Source organism: Apostichopus japonicus, chromosome 22 (genome assembly GCF_037975245.1).
Source record: "Apostichopus japonicus isolate 1M-3 chromosome 22, ASM3797524v1, whole genome shotgun sequence".
Taxonomy (NCBI): Eukaryota; Metazoa; Echinodermata; class Holothuroidea; order Aspidochirotida; family Stichopodidae; genus Apostichopus; species Apostichopus japonicus.
This window is the reverse complement of record NC_092582.1, coordinates 19,203,875-19,227,185: the sequence shown is the minus strand read 5'-3', so window position 1 is coordinate 19,227,185 and position 23,311 is coordinate 19,203,875. Positions and strand designations below refer to the sequence as shown.

At 38.0% G+C, this 23,311-nt stretch overlaps 2 protein-coding genes and 1 long non-coding RNA gene across 4 annotated transcripts in view; 2 read left to right on the top strand and 1 right to left on the bottom strand.

The window, feature by feature from the left end:
- LOC139964334 (uncharacterized) lies at positions 1-4,746 on the top strand. Its single transcript, XR_011791947.1, has 3 exons — positions 1-3,400; positions 3,470-3,996; positions 4,415-4,746. It is a non-coding gene; the product is annotated as an uncharacterized lncRNA (long non-coding RNA).
- The window catches only part of LOC139964326 (uncharacterized), a 270,207-nt gene that overhangs the window by 243,995 nt on the left and 2,901 nt on the right, over positions 1-23,311 (bottom strand). The window lies entirely within an intron of this gene.
- Positions 5,539-22,649, top strand: LOC139964318 (3-keto-steroid reductase/17-beta-hydroxysteroid dehydrogenase 7-like). Of its 2 annotated transcripts, none has more exons than XM_071965827.1 (10): positions 5,539-5,696; positions 7,607-7,810; positions 8,671-8,763; positions 12,653-12,770; positions 13,742-13,857; positions 14,430-14,610; positions 15,166-15,222; positions 16,127-16,225; positions 17,862-17,956; positions 18,205-22,649. In XM_071965827.1, exons 1-9 carry the CDS (start codon positions 5,632-5,634, stop codon positions 17,937-17,939), a joined length of 1,011 nt encoding a protein of 336 aa, XP_071821928.1. In that variant the 5' UTR covers positions 5,539-5,631; the 3' UTR covers positions 17,940-17,956; positions 18,205-22,649. The 2 variants fall into 2 exon arrangements, with proteins under 2 accessions (XP_071821928.1, XP_071821929.1); XM_071965828.1 differs by lacking the exon at positions 5,539-5,696 and adding an exon at positions 5,991-6,028.

The following is a 23,311-nucleotide window of genomic DNA, read 5'->3' as shown; positions in this document are numbered from 1 at the left end:
AAAAGCATCGATAGTTATAAAAATTTGAAAATATAATAACCTGGTTCTGCATACTTCTAATGCATGTTTCAAAGGATTTGGTACTAACGCCACCCTAAGTGTTTTTTGCACATTACATTGTTTTCAAGCACTAAGTACAAGAAACTATAAAGTGTTATGCTCTCAGTACACTTGGTAAAGCATTTTTCTCCTATTAGGTCATCATTCAAAAACTTCATATGAAATAATGTACTGAGTGTTCGCTATATATGCAGTGCAAATGTCCCTTTACCAAAAGACCCTGTTTAATAAAAAGAAATTGCTCTGCTGTGAATGGAACCCTAATTAGAAACCTATTAGCTTAAACCTATCATCCGAAACCAAAATGTCTCCACCTTGAAGCAGCCAAACAGGCACCATGAAAAGCTTTGGCGCTGCAATGCAACATCAAACAAACAGTCAAAGCATTGTAGAAGAAAATATGTCAGTAAGACATCTCAAATTCTAGCAGGCCTATGTAGTTTTTCACAAAGGTAGTATGCTATTATAATATTCTACAGCTCAGTTATTTTTTGTAGTGTTTCACACCAAGATAGCAGTCCAAATTCACTAGGTTGAACTGGTTTTGCCCACCATGGTTATTCACACACTTGATATTCCATTGTGGGTGTCACTTACCACATCAAAGACAGTGGTTCAAACACTTGGTACAAAACACTGAGTGTTTCGTGTACCATCTTTACCTACAGTATGGTTGAGGCTAGTGTCAAGGTGTTTCGACAACACAGCTAGTTGAGACTAGTTTCAAGGTGTTTCGACAACAAAATTTGATATTGCATTCTGAGGGTTCCACTGAGATAAGTGTCAAGGTATTTCGACAACGCAGCTAGTTGAGGCTAGTGTCAAGGTGTTTCGATAACAAAACTAATTGGTACAGTATTGCATTCTGAGGGTTTCACTGAGATTAGTGTCAAGGTGTTTCGACAACGCAGCTAGTTGAGACTAGTTTGAAGGTGTTTCGACAACAAAACATGGTATTGCTTTGTGAGGGTTCCATTGAGATTAGTGTCAAGGTGTTTCGACAACACAGCGAGTTGAGGCTAGTGTCAAGGTGTTTGGACAACAAGACTAATTGGTATTGCATTCTGAGGGTTTAATTGAGGTTAGTGTCAAGGTGTTTCGACAACGCAGCTAGTTGAGACTAGGTTCAAGGTGTTTCGACAACAAGACTAATTGGTATTGCATTCTGAGGGCTTAATTGAGGTTAGTGTCAAGGTGTTTCGACAACGCAGCTAGTTGAGACTAGGTTCAAGGTGTTTCGACAACAAAGAGATTAGTGTCAAGGTGTTTCGACAACGCAGCTACTTGAGGCTAGTGTCAAGGTTTTTCGACAACAAGACTAATTGGTATTGCATTCTGAGGGTTCCACTGGGATTAGTGTCAAGGTGTTTCGACAACGCAGCTAGTTGAGGCTAGTGTCAAGGTGTTTCGACAACAAGACTAATTGGTATTGCATTCTGAGGGTTTAATTGAGGTTAGTGTCAAGGTGTTTCGACAACGCAGCTAGTTGAGACTAGGTTCAAGGTGTTTCGACAACAAGACTAATTGGTATTGCATTCTGAGGGCTTAATTGAGGTTAGTGTCAAGGTGTTTCGACAACGCAGCTAGTTGAGACTAGGTTCAAGGTGTTTCGACAACAAGACTAATTGGTATTGCATTCTGAGGGTTTAATTGAGGTTAGTGTCAAGGTGTTTCGACAACGCAGCTAGTTGAGACTAGGTTCAAGGTGTTTCGACAACAAAGAGATTAGTGTCAAGGTGTTTCGACAACGCAGCTACTTGAGGCTAGTGTCAAGGCTTTTCGACAACAAGACTAATTGGTATTGCATTCTGAGGGTTCCACTGGGATTAGTGTCAAGGTGTTTCGACAACGCAGCTAGTTGAGGCTAGTGTCAAGGTGTTTGGACAACAAGACTAATTGGTATTGCATTCTGAGGGTTTAATTGAGGTTAGTGTCAAGGTGTTTCGACAACGCAGCTAGTTGAGACTAGGTTCAAGGTGTTTCGACAACAAGACTAATTGGTATTGCATTCTGAGAGTTTAATTGAGGTTAGTGTCAAGGTGTTTCGACAACGCAGCTACTTTAGGCTAGCTTTAGGGTGTTCCGACAACAAAGAGATTAGTGTAAAGGTGTTTCGACAACGCAGCTAGTTTCAGGGTGTTTCGACAACGCAGCTAGTTGGTCAAAGTGTTTCGACAACACACCTAGTTGAGGCTAGTTTCAAGGTGTTTCGACAACAAAACTTGGTAATGCATTCTGAGGGTTTAATTGAGGTTAGTGTCAAGGTGTTTCGACAACGCAGCTAGTTGAGACTAGGTTCAAGGTGTTTCGACAACAAAGAGATTAGTGTCAAGGTGTTTCGACAACGCAGCTAGTTGAGATAAGTGTCAAGGTGTTTGGACAACAAGACTAATTGGTATTGCATTCTGAGGGCTTAATTGAGGTTAGTGTCAAGGTGTTTCGACAACGCAGCTAGTTGAGACTAGGTTCAAGGTGTTTCGACAACAAAGAGATTAGTGTCAAGGTGTTTCGACAACGCAGCTACTTGAGGCTAGTGTCAAGGTGTTTCGACAACAAGATTAATTGGTATTGCATTCTGAGGGTTCCACTGGGATTAGTGTCAAGGTGTTTCGACAACGCAGCTAGTTGAGACTAGGTTCAAGGTGTTTGGACAACAAGACTAATTGGTATTGCATTCTGAGGGCTTAATTGAGGTTAGTGTCAAGGTGTTTCGACAACGCAGCTAGTTGAGACTAGGTTCAAGGTGTTTCGACAACAAAGAGATTAGTGTCAAGGTGTTTCGACAACGCAGCTACTTGAGGCTAGTGTCAAGGTGTTTCGACAACAAGATTAATTGGTATTGCATTCTGAGGGTTCCACTGGGATTAGTGTCAAGGTGTTTCGACAACGCAGCTAGTTGAGGCTAGTGTCAAGGTGTTTGGACAACAAGACTAATTGGTATTGCATTCTGAGGGTTTAATTGAGGTTAGTGTCAAGGTGTTTCGACAACGCAGCTAGTTGAGACTAGGTTCAAGGTGTTTCGACAACAAGACTAATTGGTATTGCATTCTGAGAGTTTAATTGAGGTTAGTGTCAAGGCGTTTCGACAACGCAGCTACTTTAGGCTAGCTTTAGGGTGTTCCGACAACAAAGAGATTAGTGTAAAGGTGTTTCGACAACGCAGCTAGTTTCAGGGTGTTTCGACAACGCAGCTAGTTGGTCAAGGTGTTTCGACAACACACCTAGTTGAGGCTAGTTTCAAGGTGTTTCGACAACAAAACTTGGTAATGCATTCTGAGGGTTTAATTGAGGTTAGTGTCAAGGTGTTTCGACAACGCAGCTAGTTGAGACTAGGTTCAAGGTGTTTCGACAACAAAGAGATTAGTGTCAAGGTGTTTCGACAACGCAGCTAGTTGAGACTAGGTTCAAGGTGTTTGGACAACAAGACTAATTGGTATTGCATTCTGAGGGCTTAATTGAGGTTAGTGTCAAGGTGTTTCGACAACGCAGCTAGTTGAGACTAGGTTCAAGGTGTTTCGACAACAAAGAGATTAGTGTCAAGGTGTTACGACAACGCAGCTAGTTTCAGGGTGTTTCGACAACGCAGCTAGTTGGTCAAGGTGTTTCGACAACACACCTAGTTGAGGCTAGTTTCAAGGTGTTTCGACAACAAAACTTGGTAATGCATTCTGAGGGTTTAATTGAGGTTAGTGTCAAGGTGTTTCGACAACGCAGCTAGTTGAGACTAGGTTCAAGGTGTTTCGACAACAAAGAGATTAGTGTCAAGGTGTTTCGACAACGCAGCTAGTTGAGGCTAGTGTCAAGGTGTTTGGACAACAAGACTAATTGGTATTGCATTCTGAGGGCTTAATTGAGGTTAGTGTCAAGGTGTTTCGACAACGCAGCTAGTTGAGACTAGGTTCAAGGTGTTTCGACAACAAAGAGATTAGTGTCAAGGTGTTTCGACAACGCAGCTACTTGAGGCTAGTGTCAAGGTTTTTCGACAACAAGACTAATTGGTATTGCATTCTGAGGGTTCCACTGGGATTAGTGTCAAGGTGTTTCGACAACGCAGCTAGTTGAGACTAGGTTCAAGGTGTTTCGACAACAAGACTAATTGGTATTGCATTCTGAGGGTTTAATTGAGGTTAGTGTCAAGGTGTTTCGACAACGCAGCTAGTTTCAGGGTGTTTCGACAACGCAGCTAGTTGGTCAAGGTGTTTCGACAACACACCTAGTTGAGGCTAGTTTCAAGGTGTTTCGACAACAAAACTTGGTAATGCATTCTGAGGGTTCAATTGAGGTTAGTGTCAAGGTGTTTCGACAACAAAACTTGGTATTGCATTCTGAGGGTTTTACTGAGATTAGTGTCAAGGTGTTTCGACAACGCAGCTAGTTGAGGCTAGTTTGAAGGTGTTTTGACAACAAAACTTGGTGTTGCATTCTGAGGGGTTTCACTGAGGTTAGTGTCAAGGTGTTTCGACAACACAGCGAGTTGAGGCTAGTTTCAGGGTGTTTCGACAACAAAACTTGGTATTGCATTCTGAGGGTTTCACTTACTGTACCAGGACGCAGTGATTCAAACACTTGGAATTCCATGCAGGGTGTTTCGACACCACATCACAGACACAGTGATTCAGACACCTGGTAAAGCGCACTGAGTGTTTCGTGTACCATCTTTACCTAGGGCCTAGATCTGAGGGTTTCGCTTACCTTAGTGATGCAAACAGTTAGTACCGCACACTGAATGTTTCGTTTTCCATCATTTGTTGACTTGATTTTATGCATTTCGTTTTAAAAATGCTCTAAAAGTAACTAGCATCTTCATCTCTATCCCCAACACATCCCAAAACTCCACAATACGATCAGCGAATCTGAAACGGAAGTGACGTTGAAGGTCAACTAGCTGTGTTGTCGAAACACCTTGGAACTAACCTCAGCCAGTCCTCAGCACAGTCACCGGGCACACATGCATTGCGTTCATATCAAAAATAGGAACTGAAGCCTTCACTTTGGTTGTTCAGCGTAATAAAGTGACTGTAACTAGTATAGGCCTTGGCTATTAGTACGTAATTCCATGTACACTACTGAAACCGGGATCGGCATAAGTTTACACAAGGGCGCAGACATGTTGTTTATCCAGGAAATGCCTGCGATTGGCTGAAACCCTAAATCTTTTCTGAGATCTATTTTGATTGGTGCTAACACTCTGTGACAACGTCGTAGTGCTAGAAAGCCGCCAAACACTCGATATGCCAGTGGCATTCTGAGTGATTCGATCACATTGGTGATTCAAGCACTTGGTACTATACAGCTCACGGAGTGTTTCGTTTTCCATAATTTCTTGACTTGATTTTATGAATTTGGTTTTCACCATGATCTAAAAGTAACTGGTATCTTCATCTCTATCCCCAACATATCCAAAAACTTTAACGATTTACCTCTAAGACGACGATTCATATTATCAGCGAATCAAAAACGGAAGTGACGTTAAAGGTCAACCTAACTGTGTTGTCGAAACTAACCTCACTTCACGACCTACATCCTACAGTAGTATCATTCTGCCATGCACAAGATCTTTCCTTTTCAAATATGAATGGGAAATGTGCTAAAAATGTCGACAAACCCAAGGTTGTGGTTATAACTGGAGCCAACTCGTAAGTTTTCATCATATATCAGAATAATCCGAGAAGTTTTCACTCAAGTCCCAGGTAGTGCTAGGACATGTTCTATTCTATTGCATTTAATTAGGGGATGGGTTTCGCGAAGGAGGCGTTCCGCGAAGCCGTAATCGCGCCTTTCATGAAATATCTAAGGCGTATGAACGTGTTTGTGTGTGTTGCGGGGGGGGGGGGTAAGGAGCCAGGAGTGTAGCTACATATTTTTTGTCTGATTAGGTACGGAATCCACGGCAGTTGTGGCCTAGGTTACCTTATAATCCTTGAAGTAGGCCTAGAATTTGGCCTATGTTTGACTTCGACTTGAGTTGGTGACTACAAAACTATTGCATAATAATACTAGCCTAGTCTAATTTAGGCCTACGCATGAAAAGAACAAAAATGTAACAAGATAAATTTCTTGCAACCTAAGCACTTAAGGTCAACTGCTTTCAATAATACCCAACGGTAAAGTCACTAGGAACCAATTCTTGTAATACTCTATGGAAGTTCTCAGCTAATGGAAGGTAGTTATGATGGGAGATGGGATGGAACAGCTTATTTTTCCTGGCATGGTGTTTCTGTACTACTGTACCAGTACAACTCTCCTGATTATACTATCTGTAAGCTGTGCAGGTTCCAGGTACGAGCTCTGTAATATTTGCATTATAATCTAGACTAAGTACATGTTACTTTCAACATGAGATTCCATTTTGTGCAGCTCCTGGGTGAAGAAAATGGGTCTAGCAGCCTGGTGAATATCACGACACCTTTTCTGATTGGATTGACAGTCAGGTGAATGGTGCAAGTCTCAGTCCTTACTTTTCCAGCCAGCAGCCCGATTAATAGTGTGGGAAGATGTCATATTTCTCTGGCTATTGGACAAATTAGTGTGACCTTTAGGCAACACAAAGTATACTGTAAAGCTAAAATATTCAAACTTTCATTGCCAGTGTCGTTGCAAATCCAGGTAGAATAAAAGAAACACCACTCAGATTTAAAATTTCAGGGTGGAAATTAGAAACTGATGCCATTTGACACACTTGAAACATTGCTGAATGTTTAGAATGTAAAATTGTTGAAGGAACAGTCACATCTTCAAAAATACATTATCTTGATTCAGAGATACCAAGATACCAAGCCTACTGTACATGGCCTTGGTCATACATGGCCTTGGTCTTGTTTTAGTTTACATAATTAGATTCACATGATGAATGAAACTAGATGAATAATAGGAAGAACTGAAGTAATGAGTACTTGATTTTTAACAAGTAGAGTTTGACTCTACTCGGCTTTATAATATCCAAGGGGAAATCTTGACACATCCAAACAGGGCACAGGACTCACTCTTCTTAGCCATTTGTGTCACTCGTGCACTGATAATGACCCTGTATGTTTGAGTTTTGTTTTATCAAACCAAAAAGCAGATTTATAGTACAGTGTGAGCCTAATTTTTATGTAACAATGGTGTCACATTTACACAGTTTGCTAAAAGGGGTTCCCTTCAAAACAATTTCTAAGCGCAAAGTATATTTTGTTCCAAATGTGAAATTTAGGGTAGACACTTTACTTAAGATACCCAAGTGTCATACTGGTGACACCATCACCATAGTGGTACAGTATGTATTAATGCAAAGCTCATTTGTACACCATATTTCAGACAGTTCCTACTGTAGAAGTAGCCATTTTTTTGGGGGGGGGAGGGGGAGCATTTGCTAAATACAAGCTATTAAAATCACTGCCATATTTCAATAATACCTCAAAATATGAGCATTGTGACTGTTCGTCCAGAATATATCTTTTCTTTTCATGTTTGGTGGTGAACGTTGATCAATTTTGTTGATATATCCAACTATAGTAATAATATTAAATACTGAACTGAACAGTTTCTGTTACTTGCATAATTGCAGTGGTGTCGGCTTTGCTATAGCACAGAGGCTCCTTACCCTCGAGATCACTCTGACCATCTGCCTAGCTTGCCGCAATGTCTCCAAAGCGGAGAAAGCCAAAAGCCAGTTGACGGCAGACCACCCCGAGGCATCCATCGATATCCTTCAGCTGGACACAAGCAGTATTAGCAGTGTCAGTGAAGCAGCAAAAGAACTGCAGCAAAGGTCTGTAAATATACTTACTTTCCATTGCACTAAACTAGAATTGGTGGTTTGATTTCTGATAACATGACATGACAGTTTTCTCTTTCTCTCCCTCCCTCCCTCCCTCCCTCTCTCTCTCTCTTTTTTTTTTGTTGCTTTATTCATAAACTTGATTGTAAGAAATGACAGATGTGTACTTCAGTTGCCTTTCTAAGATTCATCTTATCGATGCAGATTTACATAGCAAACAAACCACCAAGTTTGTTGAGTGGCCTTGACAAAAGTTAACGGTGGAGTAAGATCTCCACGAAACTTTGCATTTTGTGTCGTTGGAACATGTGCAGAATACAGAATGTCTTCCTTTTCTTTTTTTTTGGCACTTGTCATGATTGTAGATCTGCTACTCTGCTTGATTCTTGACGTTAAGTTAAACTGCTATTCCTGATTGAACCATGGAGGTAAAACAGATGATTGAGCTAGCTGTATATGTACACTTAAAGGTGAAAAAAAAAACCAGCTACTGTACAACAGGCCAATACAGCCACATTTACCTTACACCTTTTGTGAGAGCTACAGAGACTACGTTAGGGTGAGATGACTTTTGGAACAGACATCAGCGGCTCATTCTTCCAAAAGGCTGCAGAGGAATCACCCAATCACCAGAGTTTTGTCCTGCCGGTCTTTTTAATCTTTTGAAATGCTGTGTGTATGCAATGTAGCATCTTTGCAAATCTTTCCAACACATCACCTGTTCATTGTTTATGAAGGATGTGATTGATTTGTGGGTGAATGTTGTTGGTAAATGTTGCTATCAGAAATACAAATATTTGATTTTGAAATTTGGTACTGGTGTTGATATGAATCCTTTATTCACCTTTCAGGTATAGTGCAATTGACTACATGTACCTGAATGCGGGGATAATGCCACAGACTTCAATCAATTGGAGATATTTATTCTGGTGTTTGTTGCATCCGTAAGTATCGATCAATCAATCGATCAATCCAACTTGTTTCCTATTAGTCGGATTGTGTAATAAATAAATACTGTAGCATAGCAATATTTGGTGTACAGGATTGTGAAGCATCTCTCAGAAAAGGACCCTCACGTAGGATATGTTGAATAAAAGTTGGTGATGGATTTACGCAATTCCACCGAACCGACTCGCTATTACACCAAAGAATATCGCAATTTAGCATACTACGATGCTCTCCAAGTTGAATTTGCAACATAAATCCTCTGCGGTATATACACTGTACCCATATTGAAAGCAGTACTTTAGCTTGACTACTTGTCATGTAAATTAATGAGCAAGCAAAAACAGTTCACCACATCGAAACCTGTCCATTTGCGTTTGGTACGTGTTTCATAGTAGGGCAGGTCCAAGCTATTTGCACTGTGACGTACGGGACATTTCAGAGACTTAAATTTGTCTAAAAGTTATATAAAATCTATTTTCCAGAAACTTTTTCAGGTTTTCATATTTGTTTTTGCTGCTACTTTATTACAAACTCATGAAGATTTCCTACACTTGCTTTAATTAGGTCCCATCTTAATTAATGTACAGTGTGACGTACGGGACCAGAGAATTTTGTGTTTTTTTTACTAACGAGCAAAGATGAAACCGCTCTGAAATTATGAGGGCAGTGATCAAGCTGTTATAACTAGTGAATAGCCTAACCTTCCAAGGGCTAAGCTGTAACATATTAGAAAAAAATATGAAGCCATTCCAGTACAGTGGTTAAACAAATGAAAATTGTCCTGTGACGTACGGGACATGTGACGTACGGGACAATTTGTCCATATACAAATTGACTATGAAAACTCATATTTTTATTCCTGAATATACCATAACAAGCTGATTTCTACATAAAAACATTAATTTGGATATGCCAGAACAATGTCATTGGTAATTTCATGCCATATTTCCTTCTTTCTGGGATACGGAAAAGAGCAGTGACTGTACACTTGTGAGATCATTCCACATAAAACATGGAATGCATAAAGTATTAATCTACTCTACACATACATCAAGTACTCATAACATCAATTCTAGCTTTTTTAGACCACAAATGATTCAAGATGCAAAGTTTTGGTGCAAAACTGTTTTGGTATGTATACTGTACAACACTGTATCATACTCCCCACTATTGACCCTGAAGTTGAAATATGATCCATCCCATTCAAATATACCAAAATGTCCACAGTAATGCCACGTAATGTCCATCTATATACAGTAACTAGTACAACAAAGAAAACTCTATAGACCTAATACTGGTTACCAGACCAAATAGTCAGAACATCAATTCTTTCTTTGTTAGACCACAAATGATTCAAGATGCAAAGTTTTGGTGCAAAACTGTTTTGGTATGAATACTGTACAACACTGTATCATACTCCCCACTAATGACCCTGAAGTTGAAATATGATCCATCCCATTCAAAATATACCAAAATGTCCACAGTAATGCCACGTAATGTCCATCTATGAAACTAGTACAACAAAGAAAACTCTATAGACCTAATACTGGTTACCAGACCAAATAGTCATAACATCAATTCTTGCTTTGTTAGACCACAAATGATTCAAGATGCAAAGTTTTGGTGCAAAACTGTTTAAAAATTGGTATATACTGTACTGTACAACACTGTATCATACTCCCCACTAATGACCCTGAAGTTGAAATATGATCCATCCCATTCAAAAATCAAAATACCTGTATACCAAAATGTCCACAGTAATGCCACTAATGTCCATCTATGAAACTACATAGTACAACAAAGAAAACTCTATAGACCTAATACTGGTTATTGAACAAACTCATGAGTGATTGTCCTATGCAAAAATTGGGCGAGCGAAACTCTACACTTGTAACTAAAAATCTCAATGTCTACTATCTAAGTTCAGGAAACAAGAACATAGTTGCACATTATCATAGTCACACTTCACAACAGGCCTACGAAATTTTGAAATGCAAACTCAACATTCTTGAAGTCGTCCTCATTCAATGTCAATGTTGAATAGCATTGTAGATGATTCTGTATCCCCCACACGCACAATTGACTTCCCAATAGTCAAACAACACCCGGGCTGTTGGTGGTGGTCATCAGTCAATAGTTTATTTGGTGCCATGATGTGCTCTTCAGGCATGCAGGGATTATAAGTTGCAACTACCAGCTTTCAACAAAATAAACTTGTAAGCATTGGAAGGTTTCCAGTAGAGGTCCCCATTGGAGCCCATGCATGTTTATTATGTATACATACAGGGTTTCCACCACACTATGTCCCGTACGTCACATTTTGTCCCGTACGTCACATTTTTAAATTTGATAATTAGATTTGCAGTGAATATTATTTCAATTTTTTTGGGATGGATATTGTTGAGCAATGTTCTTAATTAGAACTTTATAGAATATCACAAAAAAAAAAATTGTTCCTCCATATCAAAACTTGAAAAAAGTGCTGAAAATTGTGACGTACGGGACATCAGTTTTTGGACACTAGCTAATTAGCATATTTAATTGATGAACCCCCAAACATACTATGTCAAAATTATTGGAAGGAAGGGTGTATCATGTCCCACATAACTTATATTCAATAAGTTCATATTGCTGGCAGCGACATAGGATTCCAAATGTCCCGTACGTCACACTGCAATTTGAATTTATGCAAATTAGCTGGCTGTAATTGTTTGAATAGGCAAAAAAATTTTAAAAAATTATGAAAATCTGAAACTTCAATAATTCAGCTTTAACATGACACCACATTTAGGGTGTTTCAGTAAAGTTTGAAATTTGGCTTCTAGGGATACAATAGCTTGGACCTGCCCAGTAATAGCACAATGTATTTGGAATGTTTAGAATGAAATTGAGCGATCAGTTTAATATTTCACCAGCTTGATTTGTTCACAGTTGGTTGATTTCAGCCTTTATGTTTCTAGTCTGAAGGTTTGGTTAAATTTAGGGACATGCAGCATTGAGGGAAACACAAGCACCTCCCATCAGCATTTTGGATGATTTTTACGATGATAATCGTAACCTTTGCATGCGAGATGGTGTATGTGTGTGTGTGTGCGTTTGTGATGCCCAGCTTGCAAACAAGAAGCAAAGCTTGGGCAGGTCTTATATTTTCTATGTATATGCACCACATTGATTGCAAGAAGCCTATTGTTTCTGTGTAGGTCAATGGTCATTTGGGCTCACCAGGGGTGAAATTGTGAAACCTTGTTAACACGATAAAACCTTGGACAGATCTCATATTTTGTTTGTAGATGAACCATATCAAATTTAAGGAGCCTTTTATTGCTTTTAGTGGGGGTCAAAGGTCATTTGGAGGTTACAAACACCAAACATTTACTTCACTCCCCTCTTACCTGTCTTTCTACACAAACGCACCTTCCTAAACATAATATCGCAAGGGAACCTTGGACAGACCGCATATTTGGTATGTTATTGTACCACATTGAGTACAAGAAGCCTAATGTTGTGGCAGAGGTCAATGGTCGTTTGAGTTCATCAGGTGTCAAATTTTAAAAACCATGTTTTGCACAATATGTCAACAAGGACAGATGTCATATTTAGTATGTTGATGCATCTATCACAAACAAGAAGCCTGTTGGTGATGTCAATGATCTTTTCAAGACAGCCTGTGTCAATGTGAATTTAGTGTTTGTCACATCACACTGCTTTTCGATGTATTACTAAGATCAAGTATGTTGTACACCCTCACTATACATTACGTCAGATTCAGGAAAAAAAACTGCTCCTGTTACATCATCGAAACCTCAATGCATTTTTGCGTTCTAGTTTTTGCTGCTATGGTTTTAACAGCATGTGATAACATACATCCTTTTGCTTTCCTCTCAGTGTGTATTTGTTTGACGCTATTAGTACTGGGGAAGGATTGCTGCAAATGGTTGACAGCGAAACCAAGGATGGCCTGAAACTTATTTTTGCTACCAACCTCTTTGGCCATTTTCTTTTAGTAAGTTTGACACTTTGTTCTGTGTTATTTTAATGCCAAACATTGATATTGTACATTACTTTGATTTTGATTTTACATACGTTATTAATTTGCACATACATATCTCATCAAAATACTATGTAAGAATCCAATACAATGTACTGCTGTAACACAGAATGGCCATAAGTTGTTCTCATTCCCTGTCATCTTCAATCAAAAACCACTCCCCGCCCCACCCCCCCACCCCACTTACCTCTCCCACTCATCTGGTTCTAACCATTAACTTTCAAATAAGCTGAAAAATTCCTTATCACTTTCATCAATTAGGGCTTTTATTTCAAATTTTCAACACAACTGCAGCTTTTGCATCTAGCCTAAAATATTAAAATTTCGAAATGTCCAATCTGGAAGCCACAGGTTCAAATCTTGTTCTTGATAAATGAGTCTCACCATCGTCCTTGCATAAGCTTATCAAGCAAGGTTGATGTCTCTAATATTGTCTCAAATATTATTTTATTTTCTGTGGAGAAATTTTCAAGTGCTAGTGCCACATGAAGAAACAATGTAATAAAATATAAAACTACTATCCCATCTCTTCTAGACTTGCCATTGAATTTTTCATTTCTTTGCAAGATAACTGTCATCGGAGTGTGGAATATGATTTTGCTTTTATAAACTCAGTTACAAGTCCGTCGTCTGTAAGGTGGATTTCGTAGAATTAAAAGGGAAATTTTGAATGCATATGATGAAGGTAAACAAATATATTGCCAGGCTTCATTGGTCAATGCACTGGGCTAAAGAAGTTTTGTTAATATATATATTGCTTAGATTTTCACATGAGGACTTGTGACCATGGACTCTTTGAGACGTACAAAATACATCCTAATGAAATGAAAGCATACATCTGTATGCATCATTCCACAGTTTCTTCCCGTGTCTCTCCCAGAAATAAAACATGTATTTATTGGAAAGTTAATTTTTTTTTTTTTCAGATTAGGAAGCTAGAAGATTTTCTCATCTCTAGCGGTGGATGTCACATCATCTGGACATCCTCTAGCAATGCAAGGAGGAAACATTTTGATATGGACGACTTCCAACACCAGTGTGGGTGAGTAGGTGTAGCTATTGACCAGAAATATCCCATCTTACCCCCAAAGCCTTCTGTCCAAAAGTATCTGTTAAATTGACAAGTTAAGTTAAAAAGTCGGCTGCTTGCATTTATTTGTCAAGGTTATATAAAATTAACTACATTCCATTTTCAGTCCAGATTTTCTCAAGTAAACTTGATCCATTTGATTGGTATGAGTTAATTTGTCTCACCGGAAGAGATGAAATTAGCTGGTAGTTAGCTGGACTAATAAACCTTTGTCCAGATTATCATATTCAAATTATGTGTAGTCCCCTAGTGGGTGAATCCGATTTGCAAGTGTTCTAAAAGCCATAGGCTTCATGTTTACATTTTGGGTTTGAAAAAAGTTCATAGTGTGCACAAGTGTTTTGTAGTGCTGCGGAAAGATCTCAAACCGTCTCAAACACAAACCAGCTACTCTGACTGCAACAAGAGATGGTAAGAGGAGAAGACATTGCTCGTGAGCAAGGAAAGCTTTGGCAAAGTAAGTAATGGAGAGTTCTCTTTACAGAGTGATTAACTTCCGTTTTTGTTTTGCTTTGTTTCGACAGAAACCAAGGCTATAGCTCTTCTAAGTTTGGTATCAATCTCATTAGCAATGCTATCGACCAGAAACTCAGAGATCACTGTGTGTACAGTCATGTGACCTGCCCAGGCTTCTCTATAACAGGGATGACATCACCGATGCTTCAAACCGGACTGTGGACATTACTTTATCCTTTCTTTGTCTTAGTGAGTATCCCAGAGGCAAATATCACTCTTAGAAATCAGCAACTATTTTAGAGCATCACCTATCTTGTGTGCATGGTACCAAGAGATAAATAAATGATTTTCGAGGTTGACTTATAACTAAATAATAAACCATCATTTCAGAAACTGCCTTTTTTATTTTATATTCTACACTATAGATAAGTAGTCATAGTTTTTTTTTTTTCTGGGGGGGGGGGGAATGAAACAAAACCTATGAAACTGAGTGCACAAGTTATAATGTAGAGTCAAAGTAAGACCGGATGAATTATGATATATATCACCTGGTAGGAATATATGAATCGGTGGTTCAAGGAACCATAGTTTAACATCTCTGTTATATGATTATATTTGTATCTTACCACTTATGCATAAAAATACATGTTTACAGCAAGTTTACCCTGTCCCCCTTCCCCTATCCCTCTAAGAAGCCCCATGTTTGTGTCACTGGTATGGATTAATTCTTCTGGGGGATTTATTTATGAGATGTGTTCATCATGTTTCATCCAGTACGTTACTGCCCAACCCTTCTCTCCCCAGTTACGACTCATCGCCCCCATCATGTGCATAACTCCTTGGAACTCGGCAGAAGCACCTGTGAGTAATCCAGCTCAAATTTAATTCATAAAGCTAGCCAAAAATGTTTGGCCCGAGATGAGGTGATTTTGCATCGCATCGCTCTTGTCACGAAAAAAGTAGCTAAATTTCTGTAATTTATTGAAAACCTCAACAGGGGTTGTTATACTTAAATTGTTTCCTAGGTATTTCTGAACTCAAAATTGAGTATGTCTGATTTGATGTAAGGCATGAGTCTGCACTCGTACCTAAATACTTTCAAGTAGATACCTTGATTTCAGTTTCTGTGTTCAGAGCCGGGATAGTAATTGATTATTCTTTCTTATTTCTTTCCCTGTTGTTAGTCTGTCCCTCGGTTTTTTCTGTCTGTTTGTGTGTTTGTCTGTCTCTCTGTTTCTTGTCTGTTTTGCTCTTTTTAATCTCAATCTAAATACAATCCCGCAGTGGCTTAGGAAGGTACTTTTGAAGGCTAAGGGGAGGGGGTGTCCCCTCCCCTTTGGAATTTATTTTGCATTTCCAGGTGGCCTCAGATGAAATTTGGTGCAATATAGCACACTTCAACACCCACTCCATTTTGTAAATAATTTTGCATTTTCACCTGGCCTTAGATGCAATTTGGTGCTCCAAATGAGATTTTTTTCTGACTTGCGGAGCGGGGGGGGCGGAATGATACTTCTGCTCCCCATATTTTTCACTGGGGGCGAAGGCGCCTCCCAGTCCCCCTGGTTCCTACGCACTTGCCCTCCCGTATCTGATTAGCAAATGTTCTCCCGCAGGTTGTAATAGTCCTTGATCGACAGCTACGTTTGCCTGGATCAAGATCTGGCTATTCCGACCTGATGATCATCTTTAATATGTTTGACATAATAAACATCTAAGTATTCTTGCTCGTCAACACCAAAGTCTTCTGTTTGACCAATTACAGGTTTGGCTCTTCCATTCTGATCCAAAGGATGTTAGTCCTGCCCTGTTACACACCAGTCATATATCGATCCTAGGCAATGGCTATGTTAACTCAAAGAAGGTATGAATTTTTAATATATGACAGCTGCTTTACCTTTTTTTTCTCTCTCTGAACTGTGGGATATACCAAGCTACTATTCTCATCACTGTCCTTCAATGATATTATTAGCCTATAGTATTAGGTCAGTATTAGTAGTAGCCTATATTATTAGCCTAGGTCAGAAGGAGTATTAGCCTATAGTATTAGGTCAGTATTAGTTTAAGCCTATAGTATTACAGTAGGTCAGTATTAGTATTCGCCTATAGTATTAGGTCAGTATTAGTATTAGCCTATGGTTTTAGGTCAGTTTAAGTATTATCCTATAGTATGAGGACAGTATTAGAATTAGCCTATAGTATTAGGTCAGTATTACTATTAGCCTATAGTATTAGGACAGTATTAGTATTAGCCTATAGTATTAGGTCAGTATAAGAAAACCCTTAGTATTAGGTCAGTATTAGTTTTAGCCTATAGTATTAGATCAGTATTAGTATTAACCTATAGTATTAGGTCATTATTAGTATTAGCCTATAGTATTAGGTCAGTATTAGAAAACCCTTAGTATTAGGTCAGTATTAATATTAGCCTATAGTATTAGGTCAGTATTAGTATTAGCCTATAGTATTAGGTCAGTGTAATATTAATAGCCTATAGTATTAGGTCAGTATTAGTATTAGCCTATAGTATTAGGTCAGTGTAATAGTATTAGCCTATAGTATTAGGTCAGAATTAGTATTAGCCTATAGTATTAGCCTAGGTCAGTATTAGTATTAGCGTATAGTATAAGGTCAGTGTTAGTTTTAACCTATAGTATTAGGTCAATATTAGTATAAGGTCAGTATTAGCCTATGGTATTAGGTCAGTATTAGTATTATCCTATAGTATTAGATCAGATATTCTCCCTCAGCACATATGTTGGTCACTTACATACTTTAAATGTGAATTGTTAGTTGAGAGTTTTAATTATATTGCTGTTTCTATTTTTCACCCTGGGGTGAGCATTTTCTTTAGTAATAATATTAGTGACAATAATTATACAGCTTTTTAATATACAACCCAATGTACACAAGGTCGCATAATGCTGTTCAAAATAAGAGAAATAGACAATAAGAAGAGAAGCAATGAAAACAATACTATAAAAGAGACGGAATGAGCGAGTCTTTGACTGCGACTTTAAAGCGAGCAAGAATTGACAAGTTCTTGATATGAAGCGAGAAACTGTTCCACAATGTTGGTGCAGCATATTTGAATATGTGTCATCAAAACCAGCATTTCTGAGATGAAATGAAAACCCCTGAATGCTTCCTAACAGAAGCTCTTGTTTGGTGTAAACCCAGTGTCTGGCGTGCATCTTAGCATCATTTGGAAGGTAGATGAACGGAGCTCTGTAATTACTGTTGACTACACTACATTCTACTTCAGTGTTAATTAAACTTGTGGTGGATTGCAATGTACTGCTTTGTCTGCAGTCTCCGATATACAGTGACCAGTTTCCTTTGCCTTCTTAATGCCACAAAGATACATTTCTAGATTGACGTGACAGATCTCACGATGAGAAATGGCGAAATGTCTCGTCAATAGGGGGAAAAGAGGTATTTTCTGCACCGATGATCGAGGTAAAAGGTAACACTCCTTTTTTTTTTGTTCTTGCCTCTAGATTGACTTCAGCTCCAACGAGCCAGAGCTTCTCTACGAACATCTTTCGGCTCTTCAGGCTGAATTAGAGGGACAATGATCATCTCAATGAAACAGGTGAAGATGATTCATTGTATCAAATGTGTGAATGTTTGCTTAAACACTTCCGCCAGTTTGCTTGTCTGTTGACAACTTTAGTTCAACTTGTGTGGTGTGCAGTGTTCTTTGAAGTCTCATTAGACCTGCATTGTGTTTATTTAAGTCAAAATGGTTTGTTGAGCTATGCAAAGTATTAACAGTTTGTAGATATATTTTACTTAAATCATATGAGCGTAAATTTTTTTTAATTTTTTTTTTCCCAACAGGATCTTCTTCATAGTCGAATGAGTTTGTCTTTGAAGAAAGTCACCTTCGAAGAACATGATGCTATGATCGAAGTGTGAGGTCCTCTAAATTTTTTATTATATTTACCTACACAGGCTTTCAGTAAATCAACATATTGTTTTCAGTTTTACTTCATACAATTTATATTTAGTCATATATTCTAGACAAAAGTTAAATTTTAACTTTCATAAACTATCACTGCAATACAAGAGGTCTGCTCAGAGTTCAATTAGTTTAGTATAAGTTGATTTACAACACCTTCCAACAGTAATAGTTGAACCTCCACATTTGCTGAGCCAGTGGAATCAAACAAGAGGTATGCTGAGGTTTCATATAGCTCAATATTAGTTCATTTAATTTCATCACCTTGCAACAGCAAGTAGTTTAACCAGCATCGAAACAAGAGGTCTGCTGAGGTTCCATGTTATTCAATATTTGTTCATTTAAATTCAACACCTTGCAACAGCAATCATTTAACCTCCACATTTGTTGAGCAAGTGGAATAAAGCAAGAGGTCTGCTGAGGTTCCATGTAGTTCAATATTAGTTAATTTAATTTCATCACCATGCAACAGCAAATAGTTTAACCTCCACATTTGCTGTACCACATTCGAAACAAGAGGTCTGCTGAGGTTCCATGTAGTTCAATATAAGTTCATTTAAATTCAACACCTTGCAAGAGCAATAGTTAAACCTTCACACTTGTTGAGCCAGCGGAATGAAGCAAGATGTCTGCTGAGGTTCCATGTAGTTCAATATTAGTTAATTTAATTTCATCACCATGCAACAGCAAATAGTTTAACCTCCACATTTGCTGTACCACATTCGAAACAAGAGGTCTACTGAGGTTCCATATAGCTCAATATTAGTTCACTTAATTTCAACACCTTGCAACAGCAATAGTTTAACCTCCACATTTGTTGAGCAAGTGGAATAAAGCAAGAGGTCTGCTGAGGTTCCATGTAGTTCAATATAAGTTCATTTAATTTCATCACCATGCAACAGCAAATAGTTTAACCTCCACATTTGCTGAGCCACAGCAATGAACCAAGAGGTCTGCTGAGGTTCCATATAGCTCAATATTAGTTCACATAATTTCAACAGCATGCAACAGCAAATAGTTTAACCTCCACATTTGTTGAGCAAGTGGAATAAAGCAAGAGGTCTGCTGAGGTTCCATGTAGTTCAATATAAGTTCATTTAATTTCATCACCATGCAACAGCAAATAGTTTAACCTCCACATTTGCTGAGCCACAGCAATGAACCAAGAGGTCTGCTGAGGTTCCATATAGCTCAATATTAGTTCACTTAATTTCAACAGCATGCAACAGCAAATAGTTTAACCTCCACATTTGCTGAGCCACAGCAATGAACCAAGAGGTCTGCTGAGGTTCCATGTTATTCAATAATAGTTCATTTAATTTCAACACCTTGCAACAGCAATAGTTTAACCTCCACACTTGTTGAGTCAGTGGAATGAAGCAAGAGGTCTGCTGAGGTTCCATGTAGTTCAAAATTAGTTAATTTAATTTCAACACCATGCAGCAGCAAATAGTTTAACCTCCACATTTGCTGAGCCACAGCAATGAACCAAGAGGTCTGCTGAGGTTCCATATAGCTCAATATTAGTTCACTTAATTTCAACAGCATGCAACAGCAAATAGTTTAACCTCCACATTTGCTGAGCCAGTGGAATGAAGCTGAGGTATTCTTTGGTTCAATATAAATTCATGTACAACAGCATGCAATAGCATTAGCTGAATCTTAGCTGTTTATGAACCGCTAGGATGATGAAAGTTTATTAAAGGTTTCCATAAGTCAGATTTTTACAGCACCATGTAGTAACACCGTTATTTAAACTGGTAATGTAAAATGGTAGTATTGTCATAAGAGGTCTGTTGAACAGTTATATATAACCTTGTACTAAGTAGATCATCTTTATTACTTTATTTACTACTGTATGTTGCTTCTTCATGATATGAAGCTTTTCTCTGATATCAAAAATAGCCTCTCTCATTTGCAGCTGAAGATAAAGAGAGTTCATCTGTTCTTTGAATTCATTTTATTTATGACAATTATGCAGATATTTCCTTCATGTTTGTGTGTTGATGATGTTTTGTTTTAAAAGTACTATTTTTCCATTTGACATTAACTTTCTGTAGTTGTTCACCAAGATTCAATTTAAGCTACAAAAGCACTGCTAAAGAGAAGTTGGCAATTCGATGATATGACAACACTCCGATTGCTTTTGTCATCAAATGTGACTTAATTACCGAGTAAAGTAACACTTTCCATTCAATTATTAAGCACCTCCTTGCTCAGACATTTTTGTTTTTTTCCACACATCAATTCTGATCACATGCACAATCTCTAAATTGCAAAATTTCCAAATGTTTTGACCTATTTTCCATCACACCTGAAAACAAAACTTGACTGCATTCAAGCTAGGGGAACTACTGTGTTGGGAGGGACTTAACTGTTATCCACAAGTGTCAGATACAACTAAAAAAGCTGTTTTCATTTCAAAAGTTAAATAGCTCTCCAATGTGAAATTATTATTCACTAAAATACCTATATTAGTTATATAAATTTCACTTGAATGACCATGTTGAATAGCTCGTATGAAGTTTAATAAAACTCGACACTCTGCCTATAGAGTTCCTAAAAATTAACAAGAGTTTCAAGAACACTACTACCAGTTATACTAGCAGTGTATCGTCGATGTAAACTCTCTCGTTTGCTACAAGTCCTTTGATTGTTCACGTTGTTTTCATACGTTCATGCAGTCACTCGAAAGGGTCAGAATAGGAATTTGATAAACTTCAAAGAGTAGTACAGAGTCTTTAAGCTTGAAGACCCAACTTTGTGAGACCATGTGGTGTTTTCTTATTGTGATAAATACATCAATATTTACTATATTCATTCCAGTATCAATAAGTGTTCCACAATTTGAGTCGTCCATTATTTCCATACATGCACCGTAGATCTTAGTACACGTACTGTTTATACAACCATACACAACCGTAGTAAACTGGGTCAGTCCAAGTCAATGATCCTGGATTTCCTACCTTTCTACTCAATATTATTCCTAACATCAATTCTAGCTAATATTTGTATATATCGGCTATGTTCAAAATTTGCAAATTTGATATGATAGCCTTTGCCAAGGCTTCAAGGCTTTCCTCTTTATTATTTCATAGATAATATTTCTGGTCAAGTCTATGACCACCTTTAGCTATTTAATCTTCTAACAGGTTGTAACAATGTGTGGTTGCATGTATCTCAGATGTTGAGCATGGCATCAAATTGTTTATAGTGTTCTAGAATTTGGAGTAAAAGAAGGGGAAAAATTGGGGGTGGGGCGGTTTGTTGAACAGAATGATGCAAGCTGCATACTTTCAAGACACCTCTACAGTTTGATATTGACGACTACTGTATTGGTATGAATCTCAAATCCTCAGTGTTATTAGGAAAGGGTACCCACAATATAATTATAGTGGTATGCTTCATTGAGTGAAGATGTCATATTTAATGTTGTTATGTTATTGTAGCCTAAGAACAGAACAAGTATTTTGTTATATTTATATATATATATATATATATATATATATATATATATTTTTTTTTTTTTTTTCTTGAAACAAAAGTTTCATAGTTATAACAATCTGGCCCTTAATATACAGGTGAACTTAACAGTTGGCCCATTGGAACTGATGCTAGGAACTGGTGTAGATGATAGTACCTTTCAATGTGGATTCATAAACAAAGGTCTTCTCTATATATTCAAAAGGAGTTCATTCTGTTATATTGGTATCTTCATATGCAATCCTCATTTAATCATTGTAGAATTTAAAATTTTATTAATATAGAATCAATTTGGTCTGCATATCAAATATAGTATGAGAGCAAGATTTAATTTGTGTAGAAGAAATGTGTGTAAGAAATTTAACATCTATAGAACACTAAATGGTGTAATCCCTAGACCATGAAAGACTTCCATGTTGCATATTACGAGATATGAAGTCGGATGGAGGGGGGCGGGACGGTTAGAGGAGCAGTGCGGTCAGAGTGCGACTACTTCAGGACCATGCTTGCTAAAGTCTCCTAGAAATGTAACATTCCCGGATCTCTGTGTTGAGAGTCAGGTGTTAACGAGGTCGGCTAATTAGTTTAATCATGACAATAGTTTCATGATTGTCATCTTGGTTTTTTTTAGAGAGCTGCAGTGGAATATCTCTGATTGCTGTACTTAATACTTTCTTCATGTTTGCATCATGTCTGCAGTTATGTTTTACATTAATTCCACCATCTATCTCAAGAGAGACCAAAGAGGCATTAATTAACAGCAATGTTTAATAGAAAGTGTATTTAACATTTCGTTTGTGTTAATCTATGCAATTGAATAGATACGACTTTTTCCAATTTACATTCTGAACCAGTATTTTCTTTCATTTATCATTCACTGTTTACGGGAGGATACTTTTCTATGAGCCATGTTATATGTTTGTTAAGTGGGTTGGGGTGAAGGGGGTGGACTGGAGGGGATAACATGTTATCTATGTCCTGCTGTTCTACCCAGAATGTTTACTCTTTACCCTCAATTCAAACCCATGTCATTTACCTCCCAGTTCACCCCTCCTTCCTTCACTCCCTCATTACAGCAACCTATAGCTTGTTTGCCACACTTGATTTTCACGTACCGTATGTGAAAACTTTTTAATACCTTCTTTAATATGGCCAAATACTGTAAGAGAAGCCACTTTGAATATTTTTTATGTTGAATTGAAGGAATACGGGGGTAGGGGTGGGGGAGGGGTTAGGGAGGGGATGCAAGGTCTTCTAATTTTGTGGGGACAAATCCTGGAAAGTGATCCTTATCCTAAAAAATAGTACCCTCTTTTTATTTTGTTATAAAGTGTTATTTTCGTAAATGGAAAGTAGACCATTTTGGGGGTGGGGGTTGGGTAAGTGGGGCGGGTGGGGGTACCTCCCACCTTCTTTGAAATCCAAAATGTGGCTCTTTTCATAAATAAGACATGTCCCTTTATTCGTTAACAGAAGCTCCACGGGACTTCCATTAGAGTAGGC